Genomic DNA, 26,511 nt, shown 5'->3' on the forward strand with positions numbered 1-26,511 from the left:
TCACCACCACCACCACCACCACCACCTGTAGCAGCCGGTACACAGTACGGCTCTACAAATACGCGCGAAGCGCAACCACCGGCTCTCGAGAGGCCTTTTCAGCGGCCAGCTACTACACCACCGCCAAGACAAAATAGACCATAATTCAAAACGCGAAAGGGCAAAAGATATCAACGAATTCCGCATACTACTAACAAAGGCATCAGGAGAAGCAGGGAAACGTTGACAGGGTGCTGTTGTGCTTGTTTATGTGTGTATGTGTGTCAACCTGTACGGTACGGTACCTCCCCGTCTGTCTGTCTGTCTATATCCGTCCCGCGCGCATCTCCCTGCGTTACCCCATGCCGCCCACTCTATACCCCCTCTCCTTTCCAGGCAGAAGGCTGACCCATGGGCCACTCCTCCCCCCCCCCCAAACACACATACATACACACACACCTTCGCCACCAGCACCAGGGCCACCAGGGCCATAAGGCCCATCACGGCGAAGGGAAGTCGCTCGAAGCGACCTGGAAGACGCAGCATCAGCACCACTGGGGTGACCAAACCACCCAGGTCACCAGACTGCCGTACAGGGGGAAGGGGGAAGTCGGGGGGGGAGGGGGAAGTCGGTCTGGGTATGTATGTATGTATGTATGTATGTATGTATGTATGTATGTATGTATGTATGTATGTATGTATGTATGTATGTATGTATGTATGTATGTATGTATGTATGTATGTATGTATGTATGTATGTGTTGTTTAACGCTCCGAGTGTCGCGATGCGGAAAGAAAGCCGAAGCGGGCTCCCGAACAACCCCTCGGCGGCGAGACTTGACATGCTAGGAACCCCCCCAAGGAAATTGAAGACGTCGCTGGTATTACGAAAACGATGTTCAGTAGAAGCAAGATATTAAGGGTCCGTATAAAGGAGCACCGCTGTGTGTGTATGTGTATGTGTATGTGTATGGTATGTGTATGTGTATGTGTATGTGTATGTGTATGTGTATGTATATGTGTATGTGTATGTGTATATGTGTGTGTGCATGTGTATGTGTATGTGTATGTGTATGTGTATGTGTATGTGTATGTGTATGTGTATGTGTATGTGTATGTGTATGTGTATGTGTGTGGAGAGAGAGGCGGGAGGAGAAGGAAGAGAGGAGAGGAAGAGGGTAAAGAGGAGGGGAGGGGAGGGGAGAGGGGCGCCCGAGCGACAGAAAGGAACCGACATAAACACACACAGGCACGTGGGGGAGAGGAGATGTACGTCACATTTGCCGTACAGTCGTACCAGGTGCTCCTACCTGGCTTGCTACACTGAGGGCAGCTGAGCGGATGCACGTGGGGAAGAGCTCGGCGGCGAAGGTGAGTCCCACGGCCCAGGCGCCCGAGCAACCCAGCTTGCCAGCCATGGCAAATACCACCTGGGAAGGGGGGAAGGGGGGGAGACCATAGCATGCGGGGGGGTGGGAGAAGTGGACTGCTGCCGGTGTGTGTATGTGTGTGTGTGTGTGTGTGTATGTGTATGTGTATGTGTGTGTGTGTGTATGTGTGTGTGTGTGTGTGTGTCCTGGAGGTTTGAAACTGCCGGAGGGAGTGCGGCGTGATGAAGAGTCATCAACTCGGGGGAGGAGGGGTAGGGAGGAAGAGGAGGAGGAGGAGGAGGGCTGTGTTTGTATGATCCGCGGCGGTGGGGTGCAGCTGCGGGAAATGGCCATGTGCGCGTTAGGGGCAGTAGGCGACCTGAGCACCTCCTCCCCACCTCATCTCAGATCCACAGGAAGGTAGGTGAGCCGCTACGCACACACCGCATTCTACTGACACATCATCACCATCATCATCACCATCATCATCACCATCATCATCACCATCATCATCACCATCATCATCACCATCATCATCACCATCATCATCAACACCATCATCATCAACACCATCATCATCAACATCATCATCAACATCATCATCATCAACATCAACATCATCAACATCATCAACATCATCCCCCATTACGCGATCTCTTGTACTGCCCCACGGCTGCCTTCGGGCTCCCGTATTTCACCTCACCTCCAGGGGGAGGTGAAGCCGCGATGGGCCCCCCACTGGCACCGCCATCGCAGCAGCACACACACGCACTCGCACACACACACACACACCCCTCGGCATTAAGCCACACCTCTACCTGCAGTACACCCCCCGAGGTGAAGGCGCAAGCAAGACTCGCCACACCCGCCAGCGCAGTGCCGGCGGTGATGGCTGTACGGCGGCCCATGCGGTCTGTCGTAGCCGCCAGCAGGAGGTACCCGGGCAGCTCTGCCGCCGCCGTCAGGAAGAAATTGAGGTGAAGAGATCCCGCCACGAGGGAGCCCAGCGCCAACGTCACGCCGTAGTACGACACAGATAAAGCAAACAGAACAAAGCAGGTCGACAAGAGCAGGCATCGCGTCACCGGGTGAGCTAGTACGGCAAAGAGGCCGGTGGTGGCGACGGCAGCGGTGTCGCCGCCGGCGCCGGCGCCGGCGCTGCTGCCGCCGCTGCTGCCGTCGTCACGTTGTGCCGCTACCAGCGGCGCCGTCTCCTCTTCGGCCGCGCAGTCAAATTCATTCGTTGGTGAGGGTGACGTCGCTGTACGGCAGTAAGTACCGCCACCTGGGATTTCTGTTATGACGGCGGCGGCAGTGGCGCAGTATTTACCGCTGCCGTTGCCGTTGCCGTCGTCGTCCCCTCGGCCGTGTTGGAGGTTCGCGATGGGGCCGCCGGTAAGAGCCCCATCCTGATGATGATGGTGATGTGCATATTGAGCATGAGGAAGGTGGTGGTGCTGGTGGTGGTGTGTTGGCGTTACCAGGTAGATCGCGCCGCCGGGGGTGCACTCCAGGGGCGGTGGCGACCGGACCCGGTTGATTCGTGCCACCCATAGGAATGCGGCACGGGCCTTTGTGGGGCGGAGGAAGAGAGGGGGGAGAGGGGGACGAAGGGTAAATGGCTAGGGGGGAAGATGAGGAACATGAGGGAGCAGTGCCGGCACACAGCACCGCACCCCACCCCCACTCCACCCCACTACGCGGAGGGGCACAGAGGGGCGGAACCAGATCAATTGCTGCGCTGCGGTGCTAATTGCGAGAATGGCAGCGACGGCGACGAATGAGCAAAGAAGAACGGAGAGGAGGAGATGGCGCAAGGAGAACGTTTCGCAAAGCGGACATCGGAACGGACATCGGAATGAGAACAACAAGTAATTTTTTTTATTAGTCTTTATCCACTATTCCTTGGACTGCAGAGCGGGAAAGCGGCAGACGAGGCTTTCGTCGGGCACATAAGAGGTCTTCGGTCCCACCGCTTTCGTCGGGCACATAAGAGCCGCAGGCTTCTTTTTCTTTTGGAAAATTTCTCAGCAACTGCTGTCTTGCCCGAGTGGTTAAGGGGGTGGACTTGAAATCCACTGGGTTCTCCCGCGCAGGTTCGAATCCTGTAGACAGCGATTTATTTTTAAATCCGCTAAACAGAACTCGTTTAAATTCATATATATATTTACATTTAAGAAGAAATGTACCAAGGTTCTCGGGAGAGTGAAATTATGTCGAGAGCTGAAATGAGGGATTGCGTCACAGCTGATCAACCGAGATTCGTACGCTGGATTGGGGGTATTTGCGTAACCCTCTGTCTCTGCGGGTGATCGGTTGAAAGGACGAGGATGACGTGGGTAGTTCTTCCCTTGCCTCGGTTTTTGAGTGTGTAGAGGAGGCCCCCGAGTAGAGCCCCTGCCCCCAGTGGTGTTTTCTCTTTGATCTTGTTTTGGCGGTCCAGAGGGAAGAGACCGCGCGAATAGGCTGGCCAGGTGAAGTGGGGGCAGATAGCCTGTTTAGGGTTCCCGGAGGTGGTGTGGCGCCTCTCGTGCGGCTCTCGCTTAGTTCGATTCGCAGTCTTCTGCGCCGCTGTGTTGCCTAGCCAGGGGCTGGGAGAGCGTCCCGGTTGGCGTGAGTGAGGGTCGGAGGTGCGCGCGGAGGAACAGACGGACGTGGAGCCGCGCGCCCGCCCCTGTGATGTGTTTCGGCCCCCGGTCAGGGCCCCCGGTGCTCTCGGTCCTTTCTCGGGACGAGCCGCCCACAGTGTAACACCCAAACAACAACAGCAACAACAGCAACTACAGTACCGTTACACCACCAGTCGAAGCGGGAGAGGGTCCCGGGCGGGACGTGGGGCGGCCGGAGCGGCATTCATTGCAGTACAACCCAACCAACTGCACGACACTAACCACCCACTCCAAAAACGCTCTCCCCACCCGTCCTCCTCCCAAAACACACACGATCACACACAATCGTCAAGACCCCTAGAGGGCAACTGACCTGATTCGCCTTGCCATGCAGCAACAGCCACCTGGGGGACTCGGGAACCAGCGGCACCAGCAGCAGTACGGCAGCACATGACGCCGCCACCGCTAGCGTAAGGCCCCTCCAGGGGGGGAAGGCCAGGGACAGCCCCACCAACATGAACTCTCCTAAAATGAAGAACGACTGCGTCAACATCCCTACGGGGCGGCAGAGGGGGAGGGCGGGAGGCAGGGCGGGAGGCAGAGAAGCAGGGAGACATGAGATATTGAACTCGCAGGGCAGGGCTTAATGACTCGGTGTGCGTTCGTGTTGCGGCTCGGGGTCAAGGGGGACGCGCCGATGAGGGTGAGGGATGTTGCTGCACGCATGCACACTCCCACACACACCCTCAACCACCACACCCACAGGCAGGACTGCGGGTCCAGATAAGCACCCGGTCCGTGGGGCGCCCTGGCGGCTGAAGAAAGAGGCCAAAAGCGGCTGAAGAAAGAGGCCAAAAGCGGCTGAAGAAAGAGGCCAGCGGCTGAAGAAAGAGGCCAAAAGCGGCTGAAGAAAGAGGCCAGCGGCTGAAGAAAGAGGCCAAAGCGGCTGAAGAGCGGCTGGGCCCAGGCCGCAGCAATGTGGCTTTGCTACTGCCGCTATTGCTGCTGCCAATACCAATACCACTACCACAGCTGCTACAGCTGTCTACGACAGATGGTCAACCGCCAGCGGGCCCCCCACACACACAACACCCAACCTGCCTCTTACCCGGCGGCCGTGCTGGGGGTAGCCGCACCACCCGACTACCCAACCACCTAGCCCTCACATAACCAAACCACCACAACCGATCGCAACCGCCTTAACGAATGCCCCGATTGAGGGGCGCTGCGCCAAGTTCCGTACATAATGGATCCCACAAACCCCAGGGACCCCTCTCCATTACCCCCCACGCCCCCATGCAATCCCCCAGCCCCGATCCTCTCCTCCCGCAGCCCTCATCAACCATACACACACACAGTCACACTCACCTGATGTACCCCGCCACTCGGGCCCCACCGTTTCCGTGGCCAGCACGTACCCCCCCAGCGACTGACCCGCACACAGGGCCCCTGAAACACATCGCAACACCAAGTGCAGCCAGTAGCCGCCGCCGCCGCTGCTACTGCGGCTGCTGTCGCCGCCGCCGCCGCCAGCGCCTGACGCAGTGCCGGTGGCCTCTGCGGCGGCGGCCGTAGCAGCCGCCCGGGCACCTGGTCCTGTAGGCACGAGCGGCGAGGCCGACAGTGCCGTAACCACCGCCGTGGCGGCGGCACATGCGGTCATAGTGCTGCGGCGGCCGTGGCGATCAGCCACCCGGCCGAAGACGCCGTTCCCAGCCATGAAGCCAGCAAAGAAAAGCGTGTCCAGCAGGCCTGCCTGTATAGCAGCAGCACCATCGGTTGTACGGTGTAATCAACTTTCAGAATATATGGTCCATGGCCTCCAGGCTCGTGCGGCACTTGTAACTTGCATAGCAGCAGCAGCGGCAGTAGCGGTTGTAGCCTCATCGTTATAGCCTCATCGTTATAAGGGACAATTACCTGATGATTATAAATAGGTCGTAGCTATAGCAGTGGGGAGATACAAGGAATTCACTCGACGTACCTTCCATGCCTGACCGCATACTAAGTTGTATTCGCTGCTCAGGGACATCTCCGGATTGTTCCAGATGTACTGAGATGGATTCAAATCGCAAAAGCTCTGTGCCGCTGTAAGCCGCTGCGAGTCGCTGGTGTTGGTTGTGACAGGGATGGAATTGGCGGGACGGCCCACCTCCGCGCCGGCGGGCGCAGTGCCCACCTCCGAAGTCGCGGAGGATGTAATGGCGCTTGCTGAGAGCTGTTCATTAAGGAGAGTCATACACGGCGAGTCGGCGGCATTGGCGCAGCGCCAGGCGGGTGGACCTGAGCCGGCTAGCGGGTCAGCGTACGTAAAGGTCATTTGGAACATGAGTAGCGATGAAGTCATGTATGCAAAGCCCCCGATAAAGAGCGCCAGGGCTTGGGCGGGCCCGAAGCCACGCCACCCAAGCTCTGTTTTAAGTAAATCGTCGACGGAGATAGGGTCGCCATAACTCATCCTAAAACCGTAAAGGACAATTTACATTTTCATACAGGAAAATTGGAGATTCCGCAATTGATACAAGTGATTGGGGAAGGTGATATGACAACCTGCCACGTAAAGCCGCTCCGAAACAACGAACAACGCGAAACGCTTTGCCTTTGTGCACAAAGTTGTTTGCTGTCAAGAGCTTCCTGGTTTAATTTAAAATATGTCACGAAGTCGAATCCGCCCTGCAATTCCTGGTGGCCACATGGAACGCTAAGGCTACGCAGCCGAGGGCAAGCGGCTTATTGCTTAGACGATACTTTAACCATTTGAAGTAGCTTGTGGAAGAGTATTAAGGTTTTCATTATTGGTTCTTATCGTAACCAAAATGCAACAGCCCTACTCCAGCGTGGCCGGCGGTCCTCCACTGCATGGGCCCGTCCAACACATGCAAACGAATGCCCGTCCACTTTATACCCTTTCCCCGTCTAACGGTCGTCGCCTTGAACCGCATGCGAGGTATTGCATTTGTCTTTCATCGGTCCAGTTCAGCAGTCCAGGCCTGATCAAGCTGTAGCTACCCTTACCTAAGGTTAAGGTTAAGATTCAGCTGCGGGATGCCGCAATCACCTCAAGCAATGGTTGAGCGCAGCAGCAGGGTAGAACAGCTCTCTAGGAACCCGTGTGGCACACGGGGCATTGCTGATCGGCAGCATTGGTTTGTACGCGAAGATTGTACGCGAAGACTCGTTAACTTAATGTGATGTGCGTTGAGATTATATACGTGTCGGAACGCAGGACGCGAGCCAGACAGGATATTCGGGGGCAATATGAAACTCAGCAGGCCATTCGGTGCGCCAGGGTCCGAGAGCACGGCTGCATATGTGGACGCGCGCACTGCATGACCGCAAAACAGACGCGGGGTACCGTGTATAATCTTATTCATTACTCCATAGATTCTTATGATAGGACGGAGAGAAGGAAAAAGAAATGCGGGCGGGGTTGTTTCTGTAAACCTCCTTACTGAAACTCCTGCTCAAGCGGACAGGCTTTGATGCTGCGTGCTAGTTGCTGCAGCAAATCCTCCCGAGGTGGTGGCGTGGTCACACGTTTTAGATGACAAAGTGCCTGGCATTCCCTTTTTTTTGGACTTGGTTTACGGCAGCTTTGAGTACGAAGTGTAGATTGTTGTTGACTCCGCTGGTCTATGGCCTTCGCGTATGAATGGACCGCCAAGGAACAAGAGCACACGCAGCTTGAAGCGCCAAAATATCTACTGACATATGGCTTGAGGTGGTGACAGTAGGGCTGCGAGATGGCGGAAGGCTACATAGCGTTCCTAGAAGGCGAGGGCCTATCATCGGTACCCGATGAAGTAAGGTTTGTTAGGCTTTCTTTGTGGATAAGGAGCTGCTCCGCGCTGATGCCGGTGGCGCGCTTGCGTGCATACGCAGGTTCTCCAGCGGCCAGACTGCACAACCTTAAAACTTGGGCGCAATCAATTTACGGTAAGTTTATAAACTATGCCATATTTTGCTCGACGTTATAACATTGCTCGAATGCCGGGTTTGTGCAGGCCCTTCCGTTGGGAATCTTTCCCAGGCTGCCGAACTTGGTTCTTTTAGATTTGTCAAAGAACAAGCTTGCAGGCGTCCCAAATGATATCGCGACGTGCAGGTTTGTACGCCAAATTGCGCTGCTCTGTGCCTCTTCGGCCTTGCTTTCTGCAGCAGCCCTTGCTTGCTATCCGTATAGGTCCATCAAGACTTTGCTTCTTGGACATAATAGCTTAAAAGTCATCCCGCCCGGCGTCTTCCTGCTGGCGGGCCTCGAGCAGCTCGACTTGAACCATAACAGACTAACCGACGCTAGCGGACCCTGGTACCATCTCAGCTCTCTTCAGGTGCGCATGAACGTATGCAAACAAAACCATAGCGCTGATGTTTTCAGGAGAAGGGGCAAATACAGCCGCGTGCACGGCTTTAATACGCACGAGGCCGTATCAAGCACATCAAGCGCATAAAGATGCCCTGTCTACAATTTGCTGTGTAAAGCTACCGCGGCCGTTGACATCCCAAGCAAGCCTGGTCTCCCCCACGCAACCAAGCACCACCGCCGCCACAGCAACAGCCGTCGAGACCACCACTAGCGGCCTCCGTCACAACGCCGATCAGCACGTACGTCCATCTGGGTCACAACCTTCCACGCACCGTTTCCCCTCCCCTTCCTTCTGTCCTACCTCACCTAGGCAGCGGTACACATCTTCCCCACCCCCCCATGAAACCTAAACATCCCTCACACTCCGAAACACATTCCCCTGCCTTGTCTGCCTGCCGCCGCCTTCACTGCTCCTCCTCCTCCTCCTCCCCAGTCCCTCGACTTGTCGCATAATGACCTGCGGATGCTCCCCCCGGACATTGGTTGGCTGCCTCTCGCCTCCCTGGAGCTGGGGGGCAATGACAACCTGAGGGTGCCGGAGGGGGTCATGGCGGGGGGCTTCAGGTGCGGGCGGTAGGGGCTGGCGTTGGGGGGGTTCATGGGCGGCGAGGACCGGGGAGAGTTACATTTGCTTTATATTTCTCGTGCTTCGCCTTGCTTTCCCCCCTTCTCCGCCGCAGCTATGACCACCTTGGCCTCGGGGTGCGAGGAGTCTGCAATGCTAGCGCCAGCATTGCTCTATCCACTCACTGCTTTCCCGCCCGTCCCTATAGCCCGTTCCTACACCCCTGCATGATGCCCTTCTCTCCCATGACCGCCTTCCCCCATACAGGGCGGTGATCAGCTACCTCCAGGTCATATGCGAGCAGCACCGGCTGGTGGAGCAACACCTGGACAAGTTTGCGGCGCCGGCGACTGAGGGGGAAGGGGGTGGGCCGCTCAGGGTGAGGCAGCGGGCGTGCGGGTGTGTGTGTATACATGTCGTACAGGGGCAGTGTTTCGTGCTTACGGTTTCTTTCTGGCGGGGCCAAATGCGGTCCTGAGTGCCCTGAGTGGCGTTATTGTGCATTCGGCGGGGTTCGGTTTGGAGTGAGAGAACTTGCAAAGGTTTAATGATAACATTGCTCAGGCTGGGTCGGATTTCATTGGCGTGCCTTGGGTTTGGTCAGGAAAAGTGGGCTGGTTAGTAGTCTGCCAGCACAAAGACGAGCGCCAGGACCGCCTGCAAAGACGTGGCGGAGCAAGGAGGAATACTCCCCTCCAAATCATACAATTCTTTGTGCATGGAGGTAAACTGTGTAAGTGGAAGCTAAATGCAGAATGCAACGGAATGTTAACTGCCAAAGTCCGAAGGGCACGGGAGTGGGAGATAAGGGTTTTGCCGGTCGCGATGCCGGCCGCGCATGTTCCTGGTCCAGTGAATGCTACCTCCTAGTTTGCATGTTGCCCTATACATTCCTTCCCGCATCCCCTTCCTGCCGCCCTCCAAACCACCCCCTCAGGCCCGCCCCGCCGACCCCCACACGCTCTCTCATCTGGTAGCCCGGCGTCTGGGGGCCGCGGCGGTGACTGGTGTGCTGGATGTCAAGTACGTGGGCACGGAGGCGGCGCTGGCGGAGCTGTCCAAACTACAGGTGGGGCTGGTGGGGCGTGTGCCGGGGGGCGGGCGGGAGGCCTTTGATAAGGGAGAGGGGGAGGGGAGATGGGGAGTGGAGAGGAGAGGAGAGGGCGCTGGGGAGGGTGGAACGGGCCTTTTATGTTGGTGGTGGGGCTGGTGGGGCTGGGTAGGTGAGGGTAGGTGGGTAAGCGCGGTCGCAGCGTTTTTCAGTTGGCCCTTCTGTTCGGTCACGGCCCCAAAAGGGTCAAGCTTCAATCGGTCATGGCTTTGTGTAAGCCGTGTGCCCTGGACCCAGTGTTGCCAAGTCCCGCTTCTTTGTACACTCAATTTCAAACCAATCCAAGACATGTCCCATGGAAAAATGCAGGCAGTCTACGTGGCCGATGTACGGCACAACGGCTGGAGTTCCGTACCGCCTGAGGTGTTAAAGCTCAACGGCCTGGTGGTGCTGAACGCCTCAGATAACGACATTGAGTCCCTGGCGGAAGGTTTGTGTGTGGGCGGGATGAGAAAGAGAACTGTTGTTGTATATCCTGTAGGGTGTATCATCATCACGGGATTTGACATCCACCGATCGGTATTTTCCTGTGTCCTCACGATGCATCAAATAGGAAGATGAGGAGGTGTGTGCCGCGGAAAGGCGGACTGGGCGGGGGTAAAAGGGCCCCAAGGGGGAAGGGGCCTGTGTCTAGTTGTACGCTCCAGGGGGGGGAAGGAGCGAGTCGCCGCAGAGTTGCGTCGCTCATCTACCCGTGACTTTAGGAAGGTTGATAAGAGGTTGAAATGCAGCCAGAGAGGTGGTGATATGGACCTTTGGAGCGGCCGTTGGAGCGCATGGTTGCGATCCCTCTTCCCTCTTCTCTTCCCTCGCCTGGAAGCGCGGCGAGGTGGCAGCGTGGAAGGGAAGGGCGCATGGCAGCGTGGACCCCGGTCTTTGCAACGCAACACGCGGCGTCCCTTCCCCGCAGAGGTTATCTTGGAGCGCTTCCACTGCTAGGATGGCGAAGTGATAACAAGCGATAGCAAGCAGCCGCGGCGGTAGCGAGCCAGAGATCGTTAAAAGAACTGAACGAAAACCCTATCATCCTTAAGGGGATGAAGACAACCCTAGACCCCATATTAGCGCGAGTTGATTACTCGAACATCTGCCTTACCCCGCCACCTTCGCACCCCCCTTGCACGTCCCCCCCTCCCAGGCATCACGCCGCAGCACCTGGGGGTCCTCAACCTCTCCTTCAACCGCCTCGCCTCCCTGCCCCCGGCACTGGGCGCTTCTCCCGTGCTTCAGCAGATGTACCTGGCCAACAACCGCCTCACCGACCTGCCCCGCACCTTTGCCTGTCTGCCCATGGTGGACCTCTTCCTCAGCGAGAACCTGTTTGAGCGGGTGCCCGTGGCGGTGCTGGGCATGTCGCAGCTGGCCAAGCTGTCCATGGCGTGTTGCCGGCTGAGGGAGGTGCCGGATGCGCTGGGCAGCGTGGCGACGCTTAAGTAAGGGGCGGGGAGGGGGGGGGGAGGGCAGGGGAAGGGAGGAAAAGCCTTGTGAGGTCATTGTTGTAAGGTCATATCGGGCTTTTGGTTTCTGAGCTGGTTACGCTTTGGGTTATCTGATGTGTACGGCTCACACACAATGGGTACGGCTCACACACAATGGGTGGAATGAATTTAGGATGCATGCTGAAAGGGCGGCTGGTAATACCGCCTCCTCGTCCTCCTCTGACCTATCATCTCATCATCCCCCCCCACCCCACACCCACCCCAACCCCCACCCCACCCCAACCCCGTTATGTGTCCTCCAGGTTTCTCGATCTGTCGTTCAACCAGCTCAGCTCCCTGCCGGACGGCCTGTCTCGCCTCACCGCCCTCAACGCGCTCAACGTGTCCTTCAACCCGCTGACCGGGTTTCCCCCCGTGCTCACCACCATCACCGGACTGCTGGAGCTCAACCTGGATCACACAGGTAAAAGGGGGGAAGTGAGGGAAGCGGGCTGGGGGTGAGGTGGGAGCCAGCTGGGGAGGCTGGTCGGCTGAGAGATGAGGCTGCCGCCCACCCAATCCTCCCCCCCCGCCCAGTATTGCTCTTATTTTGGAGTAGTCGTCTATGGTTTTTCCTTGTTCTCGTCATTCGTCTGTGTTTCGTCAATCGTCGTAACCCCCAAGCACCTGTTTTAACGTTGTTGTCCGTCGGCTGCGTCCCGTGGAGGCGGGGCCCTGACAGCTCCCAGATCTCACTCATCATCATCATCATCTACCCCTCACCACGTCGCCTCATTCCCTTTGGGGTTTTTTTGCTTGTAAAATGTCCCACCCCACACACCCACTCTTACATCCCCGCCACCTCCGGCATTACGTTGCTTTCCTCCGGAGCGAGGGCGCTTCGTTGCATCACATCCTGCTGCACTCACGTGTGGTAGTGGTAAAACTTAGCCAGAGACGATACGGATGGGTTTACAGAGTTCCTTTTCACGAGGTTGAATAAATTTATTGATATTTCAGGATATTGTTGTTCCCGCCACCCTTACCCCCCCCCACACACACACACACACCGTCCGTCCCCTCCTCACCCCCCCCCACCAGGTGTGCAGACTGTTCCTGAGGGGCTGGGTGAGCTGCGGAGGTTGGAGGGGCTGCAGCTGGAGGGCTGTCCACTGCCGGAGCCAGCAGCCACCCTGTATGCGGCCAACCCGCTGCTGCTGGTGCAGGTGGGGGAGTGGTGTGTGGGAGGGGAAAGGGGGAGGTGGGTGACGTTTCATCACCACCACCACCACCACCACCACCACTACCACCATGTAATATTAGATTACACCAACACCAAACACCCGCCTACCCTCCTACCCTCTTAGCCGGTGCAGCACACTATCCGTCACGTGCCCGCTGAGGGTCCCGTGAGGCCGCATCTGTTGATGTTGTTACAGGGTGGTTAAGCTTCACCAGCGGCCCCCTTTCCCGAGGCAGCTCCTGCTCTCCCCTGCTAGAGGGGCACCCTAATCCATCTGTTGTTAGGTGTTAGGGAACCTGCCTTGCTGACACCCCCGATACCCCCTGCCTTGCTGTCCCTTTTCCGGCCGTACCTCTTGTGTCGTACATATGTCAGGTTCACAACACCGCGCTGACCTCCCTGGACCTGTCGGGACTGGGCTTGGAAAAGGTACGCACCACCCGCATACGGCAAATGTGCACACGTGCGATAACGAAAGCAAAACTGGAGATGGGATGGCGATGGGTGTGCGTGCGTGTACGATGGGTGTGCCAATCTGACCTTTTCGTCCCAAACATGTTCTGTACCCAAACATGGAATACGGGGCACACACACATACACACAACGCACGGGTAGTACAAGCGCACTCACAAATTTCCCATTTTGACTATAATGCACCATCAGGCACTACGATCACACATACACACACATCGCCCCCCCTTCCTACCCTTCCCGCCCTTCTCCCACACCCCGCTCAACCCCCAACCGCCAACCCCCAACCCCCAACTCCACACAGATCCCGCAGCTGTCCCGGCTGGTCGGCCTGACCGCCCTGGACCTCTCCCGCAACCGCTTCTCCCGGCCCCCGCCCGAGCTGGTTCGTCTCACCGACCTGCACGCCCTCAGTCTGCGGGACAACCCGCTGGCGCACCCCTTTGACGTGCTGCTGGAGGCCCAGGGCGATTTGGCGCTGGTGGACCTCATTGACCCGGAAGCAGGTTGGGATAGGGGGCTGGGGTGGAGGGTGGGGGATGCCGAGGAAGGGTTGGGGTTACCGTACCACCGAAGGGTTGGGGTCATTGGGGTCACCGTCCGTGTGGGTGGTGAGGTGAGGTGAGGTGAGGTGAGGTGTCAGGTGAGGTAATTAGAGATCTGGAGGGGTTGAAGAGCTGCTGCTAGAGGAGGAGTTGCTATAGGCGTTCCGCGCCGGGTGCACATGGGGTGCCACCTCCCCCAGCTTCACTGCTTCACTGCGGCTCGTCGTTCCCCCTTCCCTCCCCACCAGTTCTCCCCCCCATCCCACCTACACATCCCATCTCCCCCCGCCCTTCCCCCTCCCCTGGTACACTCTTGCCCTGGCAGCAGCTTTACTCGCTCGTGGTTCTTCGTCTTTCCCCCCCTCCCCCCTCTCCATCAGCTTCACTCGTTCGTCTCCCCCCTCCCCCCCACCTCCCCACCGCAGACAAGCTGGACATGTCGGGGTGCGGGCTCGAGTCCCTCCCAGCTGAGCTAGCCCCCCATGCGGGCAAGCTGACGCAGCTCAAGCTGTCCAACAATAACCTCACCTCCGGTCCCGCCTCCCTGCCCGAGTGGCTCACCTCGTTCGGTGCCCTGGCCACCGTGGTGCTGGACCGCAACCGGCTGGCGGAGCTGCCGGCGGTGCTGACACGCCTGCCCCGGCTGTCCATTCTCATGGCGTCATTCAACGTCATATCCAACCTGCAGCAGGACGTGCTGGTGGGGTTCAGCAGGCTCAAGGTGCGGGCGGGAGCGTCGGGTGCACCACGGTGTCATGCATGGTGACGTGTGTATGTGTATGTGGGGGTGTGTATGTGTATGTGTATGTGGGGGTGTGTATGTGTATGTGTATGTGTATGTTTGTGTGTGTATGTGGGGAGGAGGGGGAAGAAAGACGAAGAACCACGAACGAGTGAAGCTGCTACCAAGGAAAGAGTGTACAAGAAGCAGTGTGCGTGGGGGGGGGCGGGGGAGAAGGGAGATTTAGTGAACTGAACATGTGCAGAAGTGTGTGAGGCCCTTGGCAGCCCCGTTTTCGTCGTTGCCCTGTTTCTGTACGCTCGCTCGGCATTCTGAAGTTAAAGTGCCCACGTAACCCAGCAAGCCACGAAGGCTGTAACGGTCATAACGTCTGTTTCAAGGAGCTGAGCCGTGTGTTTAGGAGTCCGGGGGACATGATGTACGGCTATCCCTCAACGGCTGTTCCCTCCCTTCCCTTGGCCTGTGTAGGCACTGGTGCTTCAAAACAACCAGGTTTCGGAGCTGCCAGCCAGCATCTCCCGGCTCACTGAACTCAAGGTACGTTTAATTGGATTTACGGCGCATAACGTACGGCCATCGTACGAGTCAAGTTGTACCATCGTTTATACCACCGGGACAGTGCCTTTCTTCTCTCTAATCTCTTACACACATACATACATATACATACATACATATACATACATACATACATATACATACATACATACGTACATTCATACACCACCGGCTTTTCAGGACGTCTGACATCTGGACTGTGGTTTAAACTATTTCCATTTCACTCATCCTCGCGCCCTCCCCCCGCTCCTTCCCCCCTCCCGCTGTCGCTCCTCCTCTCCCCCCCCCTCAGGCTCTGGTGCTCTCCGGCAACCGACTGACCTCCCTTCCGGATGCCCTGTGCGGCTGCTCCGGACTGCGGCTGCTGGACATGTCCCACAACGGCCTCACCTCGCTGCCCTCGGGGATCGCAGCCCTGTCCAAACTCAAGTCGCTCAAGCTGTCCCACAACGAGCTGCCCACAGTGCCCAGGGGAATGAGCTGCCTGCTGGGCCTTACGGAGCTGCAGCTCGCGCATAACCCCCTGCCGCTGCAGGTGAGGTGGGGGAAAGGGGGAGGAGGTGGGAGGACGTAATGGCCCGTTGTGGTGCTGCTGGTGCAGCTGCTGCTGCTGCAAACGGCAAACGGTGCCCTGCAGGACTTGAAATAGCGTCGGCCAATGTGTAGCGCAATGGTTCTGTTCTGGCTGAGGAACGCGTCGCCTTTGAAACCTGCCAGCGACGGCCTCGGCTCGTTCTTGATGTCTACTACCACCCTACTACTAGTTCAGCTCGGTTTACCGTTCCGAGGTAAACGTAACAGTCGTGTTCAGTATCCTGTCTACCGCCCACCATGATCGCGCTCTTGGGGGGGTGGGATGAAACTCGGGTGCGGCCGCCGCCGTGCAGGGTATGGAGCTCAACGCCACCGGCGCGCCTGCTGTACGGCAAATGATAGCGGCGCTGCTGGCGGCCTGCGCTGCGCTGCCTGCCGCCATCCACGCTGCCGAGCTGGAGGCTGCGGCCGCAGCGCTAGCGGCTAAGGCTGCGACGGCGGCGATGCTGGCTGCGGCCGAGGAGGAGGAGGCGGCTGCGGCGGCGGGTGGCGGCGGTGCGGCCGAGGCGGAGGCTGAGGCGGCGGCGGTGATGGCTGACGTGGCGGCCCTGCGCGATGAGGAGGAGCAGCGGGCGGCGGCGCCGGCACCTCCGGGTCCCGCCAGCGGCGAGATTCGCACCTTGGAGGACCCCGATGCCATCCGTAAGCGCGTTGAGATGTTGCAGGTGCGGCGGGGACTTGGGCCGGGGGGGGGCCCGTGTGGGGACTGGGTGCTGGGGTTGGTGGTGCTGGGTGGTGGGGACGCGCAGGTGCAGGGAAGGCGGGGGATGAGGGGAGAGAAGGCGGCGGGGCTAATGGGCAAAGACGAGGACCCCGCTTGGATCCGGTGTGTGACGTGCGGATACGGACGTGCTGCTGGTTGTGAGTTTGTTTTTGTGCTGCTCGTCCGTGTTGCTCGCTCGTGGCGCTGTTGGCAATACTGGGTGATGGCTCCCTTTCTCCCCCCCCTTTTCCCCCTTTTCCCCTCCCGTGGCTGTTTCCGGTTGGCGTGGGTGTCCACACTCCCTCTCTCTCCCCCCCTCCGTCCCAGCCCAGCAATCCCCAATGGCGGATTTAAATTCGGGCGCCGGCAGTTGGGTCAGTGGTGTCTTGAATCACCATCATCATCATCACCATCGCCATATTACGATCCGCCTCCACTCGTTCATGGTTCATCTCCCTTCCCCCCAACCCATCATCCCCCCCCAACCCCCCAACCCTACCCGGTCACCCCCCCCCCCGCAGGAGGAGCTCAAGCAGCTCCATCCGGACACCAAGTGGCTCTACGTGGCCAAGCACCAGGAGACCATTGGCCGCGACCCGCTCAGACCCAAGGCAGACGCCTGGCAGAAGGTGCCCATCATGAACATACCCCGCATCATAGCCGCCATCAGCTCACCGCCGCCGCCACCGCCGCCGGGAGACGGCAGCAGCGCGGGCGGCGGCCTGACGGCCGAGGGCAAGCCTAAGCGGCCGCAGGTGATGCATCGTTTTAGGCGCGTTGTGGATCAGAGTACCATGGCCATGAACCTGCTCAACAGGGTACAAGACGTGCTGCACAACGGGCCAGGGGGCGGCGGCAGCGCTGCTGCCTCGGCGGGCCCTGCCAGTCCGGCCCGGGTGCCGTCGACGCCAGCGTTGGCGCCGCCGCCGTCGGCGTTGTCGTCGGTGCAGGCGGCGTCAATGATGCCGCCGGGAGTTATGCCGCTGCCGCCGGGGGTACTGCCCGTTGGGATTTTGCCGCCGGGCATGGCAAACGGGCAGTTGCCGCCAGGGTTTATGCCGCCGCCGCCAGGCATGCTGCCGCCGCCAGGGCTGTTGCCGCCGCCGCCGCCGCCAGGGATGATGTTCCCGCCAGGCATGCTGCCGCCGCCCGGCCTGGTCTTTCCCCCGGGGATGATGCCGCCGCCGGGCATGCTGCCGCTGCCCCCACCGGGCATGATGTTTCCCCCGCCCCCTCCGGGAATGGTGTTCCCGCCGCCGGGGATGATGCCGCCGCCGCCGCCTGGAGGAATGCCGTCGATGCCGTCAACACACGTTCGGAGATGAGGAAGGCAGGAGTGGACTTGACAATGGATCAATGAACATCGCTTTGCGCTGCTCGGCGGGGTGGCGGTGGGACGGCAGGATGATGATGATGATGATGGCGGTCCCTTCGAAGACCACGGCGTCGTATTCATTGTAAGCTGTTTAGACGGGTGTTTCAGAGCGCGGCGTTCTCGCACGCCCTTGCCTGTGTAATGTGTATGTATGTATGTATGTATGTATGTATGTATGTATGTATGTATGTATGTATGTATGTATGTATGTATGTATGTGTGTATGTATGTATGTATATATGCCCGTGCTTTTAAAGCGTACATGTCATGTGCGTGTATTTGTTAGTAGGGGTCGTCGCCTACGTCAATTGTCTGTCGATTGTCTGTCGGAAGAGGACATGGACGTGGCGTCATGTGTGTTATCCTAATTGCATGACACGGGGGCCCTGAAGGGAAAGCGAAACTCTGTAGGGGCGGAGGAGTTAGGACGAGGAAGAGGGAGGTGTCAGGAGTATATGGCGTCGTGCTAGTGGCCCAGTGTGTCATGGAACGGCGTGTGGCCCACAAGTCTTCGAAATGGCGGCCTATATGTGCCGAGGCTGCTGCTGTTGCTGCTGCTGCTTTTGTATATAGTATGCGGAAGGATGGCTGCGAGCTGGCTGAGATTGGCAGACGCGTTGTTGATGCGCTTGCGGTGGAAGGGGGGAGGTACTGGATACGAAGGAGGCTGGGGCGCCCTGTGACGCCTAAGAAATGGTGGGAATGAAGGAACAAATCGTCGTCGACATCTCGCCGTTGTTAACAGCGCTTTTGTGGTTTTGTGCGCAAATGGAGATGTGCGAAGAAGCGGATGTAAAGGGTGTGTTGCCGTCGTCGTCGTCGACCGTGCAGGGAATTGTTCTTTTTTGTGATTGCAATGTTTGCGACATGTCTGTCACAGAAGTTTTGGGCTGTGCTACGCTGCGAGTTGCTATGCGGTGCTGTGGTGTGGTGTACTGTCTTGTGCTTGTATGATTGATGCTCTGCGTTATGCTGTGTTGTGCTGTAAACGTAATGTTGTAGAGTGCACACTGTGCTATAAATGTGTAGTGTTGCGTTGTGCTTTTTAGGTGTACTGTGTGCTGCGGTGATGGCGTTCGTGCTCCTGCGGGCCAAGATGGCGACATGATGATGCGACTCACGGCCTCCGGACAACACATTTTACACTATGCTTGCCATGTCTACATGACGCCGCATCATCGCGACTTTTCTCAGCGTTCATGCTTTACCATTTGATGTCTGATTGGATGGACGGTTTCAGTGTGGGTGCGGTAAAACCCCAAGGTATCCGCCATCCATTACACGCACGCGGCCACACAACAAGCAGTCTGTGACAGAGGGCATTACGAGGTGGATACGTATACATCAGGGAGGAAGAGGTGGGGTTGTGCTGTTGCGGTGCTGGTGTTGGGGGGACCTGCCTTAGGCAGGTCCAAGGAGGAGGCGTCCTGTCTTGATGGCGCATACATTTATCCGTGTTCGGTGTACGGCATCCGGCGGCGGCGGAGGGCGCCGCGTGTCCCAAGATTGTTTCAGGGTTTCCTGAAGCAGAGGCCTGGGAAGACAAAGACCTAGGAGGGCACGCTGGGTGCTGGCGCGCGATGGCGTACATGTATTTGTGATCATAATGAGTGGTTGAAGTACTCAGCATCGGCATTTCCCCGGGGGGCCCGCTTTTGTTCGGGGCAGGGAGGGGGTAGGCGGCGTGTTTTTACGAGCTGAGGCGGGGTGAGTTCGTGGCGCAGTAAGAGCCTAACCGGCACTGCAGGTTGGTTGCTGCCGTCGGCCTTAGCCGCAGCTTGCAGGGGTTTGGGGGGCGTGAATGGGACCCTGCATGTGTCCTGTGACTTCAGACTGGATGATGGCGGCAGTTATTAAATGTTTTCATCTGTGCGACCCCGACCTCCCCGGGCCCGGCCCCGGGCGGCTGCCCATGCAGCAGCGCTTCGGCCTTGCCTTTCCGCTTGTGGATGTGTGCACCATGTACCTATGTACGTACACGTGCACACACAGCACGAGCTTGCCTTCCCACCTTTTTAATATTCCGCGCTGCAGGTCCGGTCCGGTCTCTGGCGATATTGACGATTGCAGTATGGCCTAAAGATGGTGTGATGCTGATGACGTGGTAATAATAGCAGTATATCACTCCATATGACTTGCGATTAATATATGTCATATCAAGAGATATCTTCTTTGGTTTATGCGGTTGTGTTCGGAGGAAACATGGATCTGTGGCTCTTTTGACTTTCATCGCGGCTTTGGGTGCGTGTGTGGCCTTCCTTGGAAAGAAGGATCAGAGATGAGTGGTGGTGGGGGGGGGGTCGTGGCATCATTTGGGCTGGCCGGGTGGCTGGCTGGCTGGCTGGCTGGCTGGCTGGGTGCAGGCGAGAGGGCTAGGAGCGTTGGCGTGCGGCAGTGGTGACGGCTTGGGGTTGGCGCCAAATGTATGTATGGCGGTTCCCAGCTATCACTATTTGGCACGGAGGTTTCTTTTTTCATTTATTTGCGTGTGCATTACGCACTATGCTGGATGAGGCACCGGCGAAATGTATCTGGTTTCTGCTGCCGCAATGGATAAGTAAGGTCCCGGTTGTTGATGGGAAATGTGGGCTTGCAGGTGGGGTTTTGGCAGAGCCACAGCCTGCGAAAGGATGCGATAGTTTGCTGGAATTGTGCCCTTTTTTCATGCTATTCATGCGCTCTGGATCGCGCATTAAATCATACTGTGTTTTGGATTTTGCCCTGCCGAAGTGTGTTTTAGAGGACAACACCAGCGGCAGCAGGGTCGCCGTTGCTTTTGTCTTTGGCAACTGTGTATCTAAGAAGAATAATGTAACTCTTTAGGGATTGGGTGCGGTTGTGTCTGCGGTTATCCGATTCCCCGGTAACAACAGAATGAACCGCTGCTAATGTCGAGGCTCGTCAAGTACAACATCGTAACATTACCCCGTCCCTGCATCTGTAGTAAAACCAGCACGCACACACGCACACACACACACATCCGTCGTCGCGTTCAGGATGGGAAAATGTTTTCGCCGAGTACCTCCACGCACTCAAACCTTCGGCAGCGCGGGGCGGCAGGAAGGACCCTTTCTTCCCCCTTGTGCTAAATGGGGCTGTATGTGTGCGCATTTAACTACAAACCGCTCCGCAACGCATCTCATGGAGCCCGCGGTCAAGTACTCAGCCGCTGAGTCAACAATGAGTCATCATACACACTCCACAGACTCCCCTCTTCTGGTAAAAGCTCAAACCTAGCAGCAGCCCTTCGAGAAAAAAGGACGATAGCGCCGCATGTGTTGGCACACAAGCTCAAAAATATTTCCGTCACCATAAAAATATGCAACACGAAAAAGTACTTAGTCAGGTAAGAGGAAAGCACGACGAACAGCAGACACAGTCAGTCCAACAATCTGCAGGAGCGCATCCTCGTCGCAAGCTGTGCGAATAAAGAAATCAACATAGATAGGTAGATAGATCGATAGAGAAAGAAGCGGCGACAAATGATTCGGAAAGAAACGCCCCTGGCTCAAGAGGGGCCACCCACAAGCATACTACCCCTGCGTTGTGCCCTCACGGGCGATCACGGACAGTGATGGCGAAAACCACGAAAAGGTCGGTTGGACCCAGGTAATCCGAGCCAGAGCCAAGCACTGGTAACAGTGGGGGTTGTTTTGAATCCATTAACCCGCACAGTAAACACATAGCCCACGGGGCCCGCGGTGCGACGCCTGAGCAACCCAACTCAACTAACTCAACCGCAAGCCATGGACTCGATGACAACAACCCCTACCTGCGGTCATCACATAGTCACTTGTCGGGTCTGGAGCTGCGGCTGGGGCTGATAACAGAGCCATAAGCACCACGCCTTGTCCCCCCGCTCCTTCAACAACACACCAAACCCAACGCGACGTACGCATTGACATTGAGGAGATCGCGGCGCAGGCGCCTCAGAGGCACTTAGCAATACGTTTATTGCATCGCAACGGAGACAGATAGGCAGACAGACAGACAGACAGACAAGGAAGGAGAGAATTCTATGTGTCAATACGTCCATATATCAGCTCTCCACAATCACCACCTATTCACCCACCTACACACCTACACATCCAGACGTTTTGCCGTTTCAACCAACCTCATCACTCCATTCGTTACGCCATCAGGCAGTGCTCGAGTACGCGCACGCATTGCTCGTGAGCCGCTTCCTTAACGTTCAAGCCCCTGGGCTGCAGCGGCGGCGGCGCTCACCGGCGGCGGCGGCGGCGACTACCTGGCTTTGGCCACGTTGTAATGCTAGGGCACCTTTATGTAACACCTGCTCGGTAGTACGCATCCCGTACAGTACCTGCGTAGTAGCACACACCCTGTACAACACCTGCTTGGCAGTACCTACTTTGTACAACACCTGCTTGGCAGTACGTACTTCGTACAACACATGCTCGGCAGTACGTACTTCGTACAACACCTGCTTGGCAGTACCTACTTTGTACAACACCTGCTTGGCAGTACGTACTTCGTACAGCACCTGCTCGGCAGTGTGTATTTTGCACAACACCTGCTTGGCAGTCCACGCCCCATACGACGCCTGCTCGGCGCTACGCACTCTGGACGGCACCCACTGCTCGACACCCAGTGCGCTGTCCCCACCCACTCACACACGCATTTTCCCCCATCTCTCTTTCCACTCTCCCCCTACAGCCCCCAAGCAGGATTCGCGACGTATTTCATCGCGGGCCCCCCCTTAGATCAGATCACTGAGCCACACTGAGCACACCATCGCCTGCGGCCGCTTTCCATTGCCCTTACAATTCAATCCCATAACAGCCACCATAATCCAAAATCCAAACAATATATTGAACTTTCTGCTTTGCTCTCCCCCCCAAACAACCCACACCCCAACCCCAACGCATAAGCACGCGCGATTCCCTCCATTGCCCTTTCCGGCTCCCTTTCACTTCTTTTTCCCGCTGCCCGGGTCGTTCATCTTGCTGATGGCCCCCGCCTTCTTCTTCTTGCTGAACGCAACGAAGCGGGGCTGCTGTACGGAGCCAGGTCGTACGGCAGGCACCACCGCCGCGCCGCCGCCCTTGGGGTTCTTGTACAGCCGCCAGGCTCGCTGCACCTGCTGAGCCGCCATCGTCTGGTTTGCGTAGCGTCCATCACATCCCATAAACAGGGTTTGCGCGGCGTTTGAGGGGGCTTTGAGCGATTTGAGGGCGACATGGTGCACATGGTTGCACACAGCTATTGCACACATAAACAACATACATGCATACATGCATACATGCATACACAACACGAATATAGATGGACACACATACAGATGCGCATTCACCATCCAATGAACAAGAAGGAGACCGCCTCCTGCCCCCACCCGCTCACCTTTTGCGCATCCTCATCCGGCCACACGAAGTCGAACTCCAACGTGGTTTGCGGAGTGGTGCCGTCCGCTGCATTGCCCCGCAGCACCGTCCACATGTTGACTCCCTGATTGACCCGCTTGGGCTGGTCGTCTGGGGGGTGAGGAGGGGAGGGGGGGGGAGGGGAGGGAAGGGGTGGGGAGGGGAGGGGAGGGAAGGGGAGGGGTGGGGAGGGGAGGGGAGGGAGGCGAACGGATCGAAAAAACACAGGAGCAGCTGGCGGCGGCGGGGGCGGCGGGGCGACCGAGCACCGCGGGTTGTGAGGGCCGCGTAACGTGTGGAGGTCAGTGGCACACAGCGGCACACCGACCAAGGGAGCAGCCATGGAAGCCAGGTAGCCAACTGCCAGCTGTCCCAACGCCCTGCACCGTTGCGTCTTTGCAGACGGTGTGCCGTACCCTCCGTTCGCCCACCTCTGTCCCTTTGCTCCTCGTTGCTGCTCTACTCTCCCCCCTTTCCCCCCCCTCCCCCTCCCCCTCCTATTATCTTTCATCATTTACCAATGGTGAGGTTCTTCCAGCACGGCAGGGGCGAGTCCAGCGACTTGTTGTACAGCTGCCACGCAAGTTCATGCTCGTCCTCCTGCGGGGCCACACAATTGCAGTACGATACGGCATAGAGCCGTCATTCAATACTGAGTCAATCACATTGCGGGGGAGCTCACCAAGGCCCTCTCCCCTCCCCTCCTCTTCCTTTCCCCCCCCCTCCCGTCCCTCACCTTGTACATCCTCAACCGGTAGTGCATGGCCGGGCGGTTCTCGTTGTACACGTTCATGTAGCCCAACCGCTGGCAGGCGCGGACCTGAACAGCGCACCGCGCACAAAGGGAAGGAAGGGGGGGAGGGTGAAGAGGGGCAGCCACGAATTCACGCCTCACACATACAAATACACATGTACATATGCCCCTACCAGCTTTCCGCGCCTTTTTCGACCTCTCCCATTTCTGCGCATTCCCAGCCCAGCAAGACCGCCTCCTTCACCCTAAACCCTGGAACCCTAAATAAACAAGGGGCCCGGGGCTCGGCCTGCCCCTCCTGACCTGCTGTTCGTTGGTAAGCGACCGCATAACGTCCACCCAGTGCCCGTCACGGTCCGTGACTCGAGCCCAGAACGCCGTCACCGTCTCCACGCGCTCATCCGTGGCGGTGGGAGGCAGCAGCTGCAACAGCTGAATCAGCTGCCAACACGTCAGGTAGTGCCGTACAGACAAGATCCGGATCGCCTCCACGTAAAGTCCCATGTCGCGCACGTACATCGGCGGCGGGCCCAACGGCGGTACGGCACGCGCTTTGCCGGCGACCTTGCTACCGAGGGCGGCGGCGGCGGCGGCGGCTCCGGCGGCGACGACGGAGCTCTGGTTGCTGCGCTGCGTCAGCAGTATGTCGCCGGTGTTACTGCCGGTGCCGCCGCCGCCACCAGTGGGTGTCGGCGATTCCCCTCCCCCCATGTACGACTCCCGGGGGCCGTACACGCTGCGCCGGAATGGCGTTTCAGGTCCGTCGCCAAACGTCGACGGCCGAACGCTGGTCGGTGTGTGCGGCTGTACGTACGATGATGACTCCCTGGGAAGCCGCTGCACTGCCGCCCCCGCCGCCGCCGTCGCTGCCCCGGTAATCCTGCTACTGCCGCTGCCCGGAGTCGCCGGCATGTCGGCCGCCGCCGCCGCCGCCATCTCCGCCGCTACCGCAGCGGCGGCGGCAGCTACGTCGCCGGTGCGGCCGCCGCTACCAACGACGCTGATGGCTGAGGGCATTAAGGCCGAATCCCGCCTAAGCGCTGCGGCGACTTCAGCGGCGGCGGCGGCCGCCGCCTCTGCCGCCGCCGCGGCCTCCGGGTCGTCCCGCTTTCGAATCTCGTGCGCAGCCTTCCAGAGGTACGACACACTGGCCGAGATGGGATGCTTGCGTGTCCAGGCCTCCCAGCGCCGCAACGCGCCGACGGCGGCGGGCAGCGCGGGGTGGTCGATGAGACGCGTAAGGCCCACGGGATCTAGCTCGTCCAGGTTCACTAAGTGGGAGACGAGTACGGCAAACTGCGCCCGGCTTAGGGAACGGGTGCCGGGTGGCGGGTGGCGGAGGTCCACGAAACACAGCTCCAAGATTCCCTCCTGGGGCAGGTAGCTGAGGGGGGAAAAGGAGGAGGGTCCAGTGCATGTGTGTATGTCTGTGTGTATGTCTGTGTGTATGTCTGTGTGTATGTCTGTGTGTATGTCTGTGTGTATGTCTGTGTGTATGTCTATGTGTATGTCTGTGTGTATGTCTGTGTGTGTGCGTGAGAGAGAGAGAGAGTGTGTGTGTGCGTGAAGGGCGGAAGAGATTAGAGGGAATTCCCTCTTGCCCCTACTTCGAAGTAGGGGCAAGACCCGGGAAAAAGACTTCTGAAGAACGACAGAACTTATGAGCGCGATTTAGGATACATACACATACACGCATGCATACATATAGACATACATGTATACATAGGCACATAGGCGCGTCAAGTCATGTCGCGTTGGCACTCACAGTTTGTGGGGGTCAGAGACGTCGGTTGGTAAGCCGTCCATGATGCAGGAGGTGAAGCAGACGCGGTTCGGATGCTGAGTCAGCTTGTTGTCGTACTGTTGGTTGTACTGCTGCAGTAACTGCTTTGCAACGCACTGATGGGGTAGCTGACTCAGCATCAGGGTGTAACGGCCGGTGGGATTCTCCGGGAAGAACATGCGGACGCGACCGAGACGACTCTCAACCTGTACGACACAGTCAACGGTTAATTGGTTACTCGGCTGTTGTTAGTTAGCTGTTGATGGTTGGTTAAGATCAGTTTAAAATCCGTTGGCACATGATTTTCCTCCCCGCGCTACCCCTGTCCCTCATCCGCTGCCCCAACCGAGCCCCTCATCCCCCATACTCCCCTTTCTTTGACCACCCTTCCTCCTTCCCTCGCTGGCCCCCCCTCCCTCTCTCTCTCACACACACACATATATACACATATACACATACACACATATATACAGACACACGCGCGGGCGTACCTCCATCGGCTTGTTTCCCTTATCGCGGCTTAAATAATCAAATCACACATCACTCTCTTAGCTACACACCCTGACTCCACCCTCCCCCACCTGCTCCCTACTGCACGGGTCCAGCTCCTGCAGCACCGACCAGAAGTTCTCGGTGTCCGTGAGCACTCCGAACGCCTGAACCACCGCCTCGGTGCGCATGTCGCGACTGTCGAAACAGCGCAACTGCCCCGGGGTGTGTGTGTGTGTGGGGGGGGGGATGGGGGGAAAATGGGGGAAGGGCGTAATTCGGGGATACAGGCAAAAACGTAGAGCGATGGGCGCAGTGTGTATGTGTGTAAGAGTGCGTGAGAGAGAGAGAGGGGGGAGTGTGTGTGTGTGTGTGTGTCAGAGAGAGAGAGAGAGAGAGAGAGAGAGAGAGAGAGAGAGAGGCGGAAGGTGATGGAGGAGGCGGAACATGCGAAAGAG

General features: G+C 58.0%; 4 protein-coding genes across 4 annotated transcripts in view; 2 read left to right on the forward strand and 2 right to left on the reverse strand.

The window, feature by feature from the left end:
• The window catches only part of VOLCADRAFT_119010 (uncharacterized protein), a gene marked incomplete at both ends in the record, with an annotated part of 6,698 nt that extends 393 nt beyond the window's left edge, over window positions 1-6,305 (reverse strand). The window contains 9 exons of the mRNA XM_002955285.1: window positions 439-564; window positions 1,290-1,409; window positions 2,168-2,758; window positions 2,831-2,920; window positions 4,332-4,513; window positions 5,327-5,515; window positions 5,549-5,714; window positions 5,943-6,056; window positions 6,111-6,305. Coding sequence (XP_002955331.1) covers window positions 439-564; window positions 1,290-1,409; window positions 2,168-2,758; window positions 2,831-2,920; window positions 4,332-4,513; window positions 5,327-5,515; window positions 5,549-5,714; window positions 5,943-6,056; window positions 6,111-6,305 — 1,773 coding nt within the window. The remainder of the gene's footprint in view (window positions 1-438; window positions 565-1,289; window positions 1,410-2,167; window positions 2,759-2,830; window positions 2,921-4,331; window positions 4,514-5,326; window positions 5,516-5,548; window positions 5,715-5,942; window positions 6,057-6,110) is intronic.
• A 911-nt stretch (window positions 6,306-7,216) lies between these two features.
• On the forward strand, window positions 7,217-17,596 carry VOLCADRAFT_96185 (uncharacterized protein; the record flags this gene model as incomplete). Its single annotated transcript, XM_002955231.1, has 19 exons — window positions 7,217-7,238; window positions 7,841-7,894; window positions 8,117-8,289; window positions 8,758-8,888; window positions 9,157-9,268; window positions 9,827-9,958; window positions 10,310-10,430; window positions 11,139-11,433; window positions 11,742-11,902; window positions 12,520-12,644; window positions 12,786-12,827; window positions 13,037-13,090; window positions 13,437-13,638; window positions 14,103-14,398; window positions 14,888-14,956; window positions 15,267-15,509; window positions 15,862-16,233; window positions 16,604-16,645; window positions 16,793-17,596. 19 exons carry the CDS (start codon window positions 7,217-7,219, stop codon window positions 17,594-17,596), a joined length of 3,450 nt encoding a protein of 1,149 aa, XP_002955277.1.
• A 4,341-nt stretch (window positions 17,597-21,937) lies between these two features.
• On the forward strand, window positions 21,938-22,219 carry VOLCADRAFT_36625 (uncharacterized protein; the record flags this gene model as incomplete). Its single annotated transcript, XM_002955232.1, has 1 exon — window positions 21,938-22,219. A coding segment is annotated over one exon (282 nt), but the record flags the coding sequence as incomplete, so codon positions are not given.
• Window positions 22,220-22,576: 357 nt separating this feature from the next.
• VOLCADRAFT_96186 (uncharacterized protein) overlaps window positions 22,577-26,511 on the reverse strand; it is a gene marked incomplete at both ends in the record, with an annotated part of 14,561 nt that continues 10,626 nt past the window's right edge. Inside the window, 8 exons of the mRNA XM_002955286.1 lie at window positions 22,577-22,765; window positions 23,008-23,138; window positions 23,546-23,627; window positions 23,764-23,847; window positions 24,085-24,411; window positions 24,778-25,165; window positions 25,547-25,770; window positions 26,146-26,268. Of these exons, the coding sequence (XP_002955332.1) occupies window positions 22,577-22,765; window positions 23,008-23,138; window positions 23,546-23,627; window positions 23,764-23,847; window positions 24,085-24,411; window positions 24,778-25,165; window positions 25,547-25,770; window positions 26,146-26,268 (1,548 nt within the window). The remainder of the gene's footprint in view (window positions 22,766-23,007; window positions 23,139-23,545; window positions 23,628-23,763; window positions 23,848-24,084; window positions 24,412-24,777; window positions 25,166-25,546; window positions 25,771-26,145; window positions 26,269-26,511) is intronic.

Source organism: Volvox carteri (genome assembly GCF_000143455.1).
Source record: "Volvox carteri f. nagariensis unplaced genomic scaffold VOLCAscaffold_50, whole genome shotgun sequence".
Lineage (NCBI taxonomy): Eukaryota > Viridiplantae > Chlorophyta > Chlorophyceae > Chlamydomonadales > Volvocaceae > Volvox > Volvox carteri.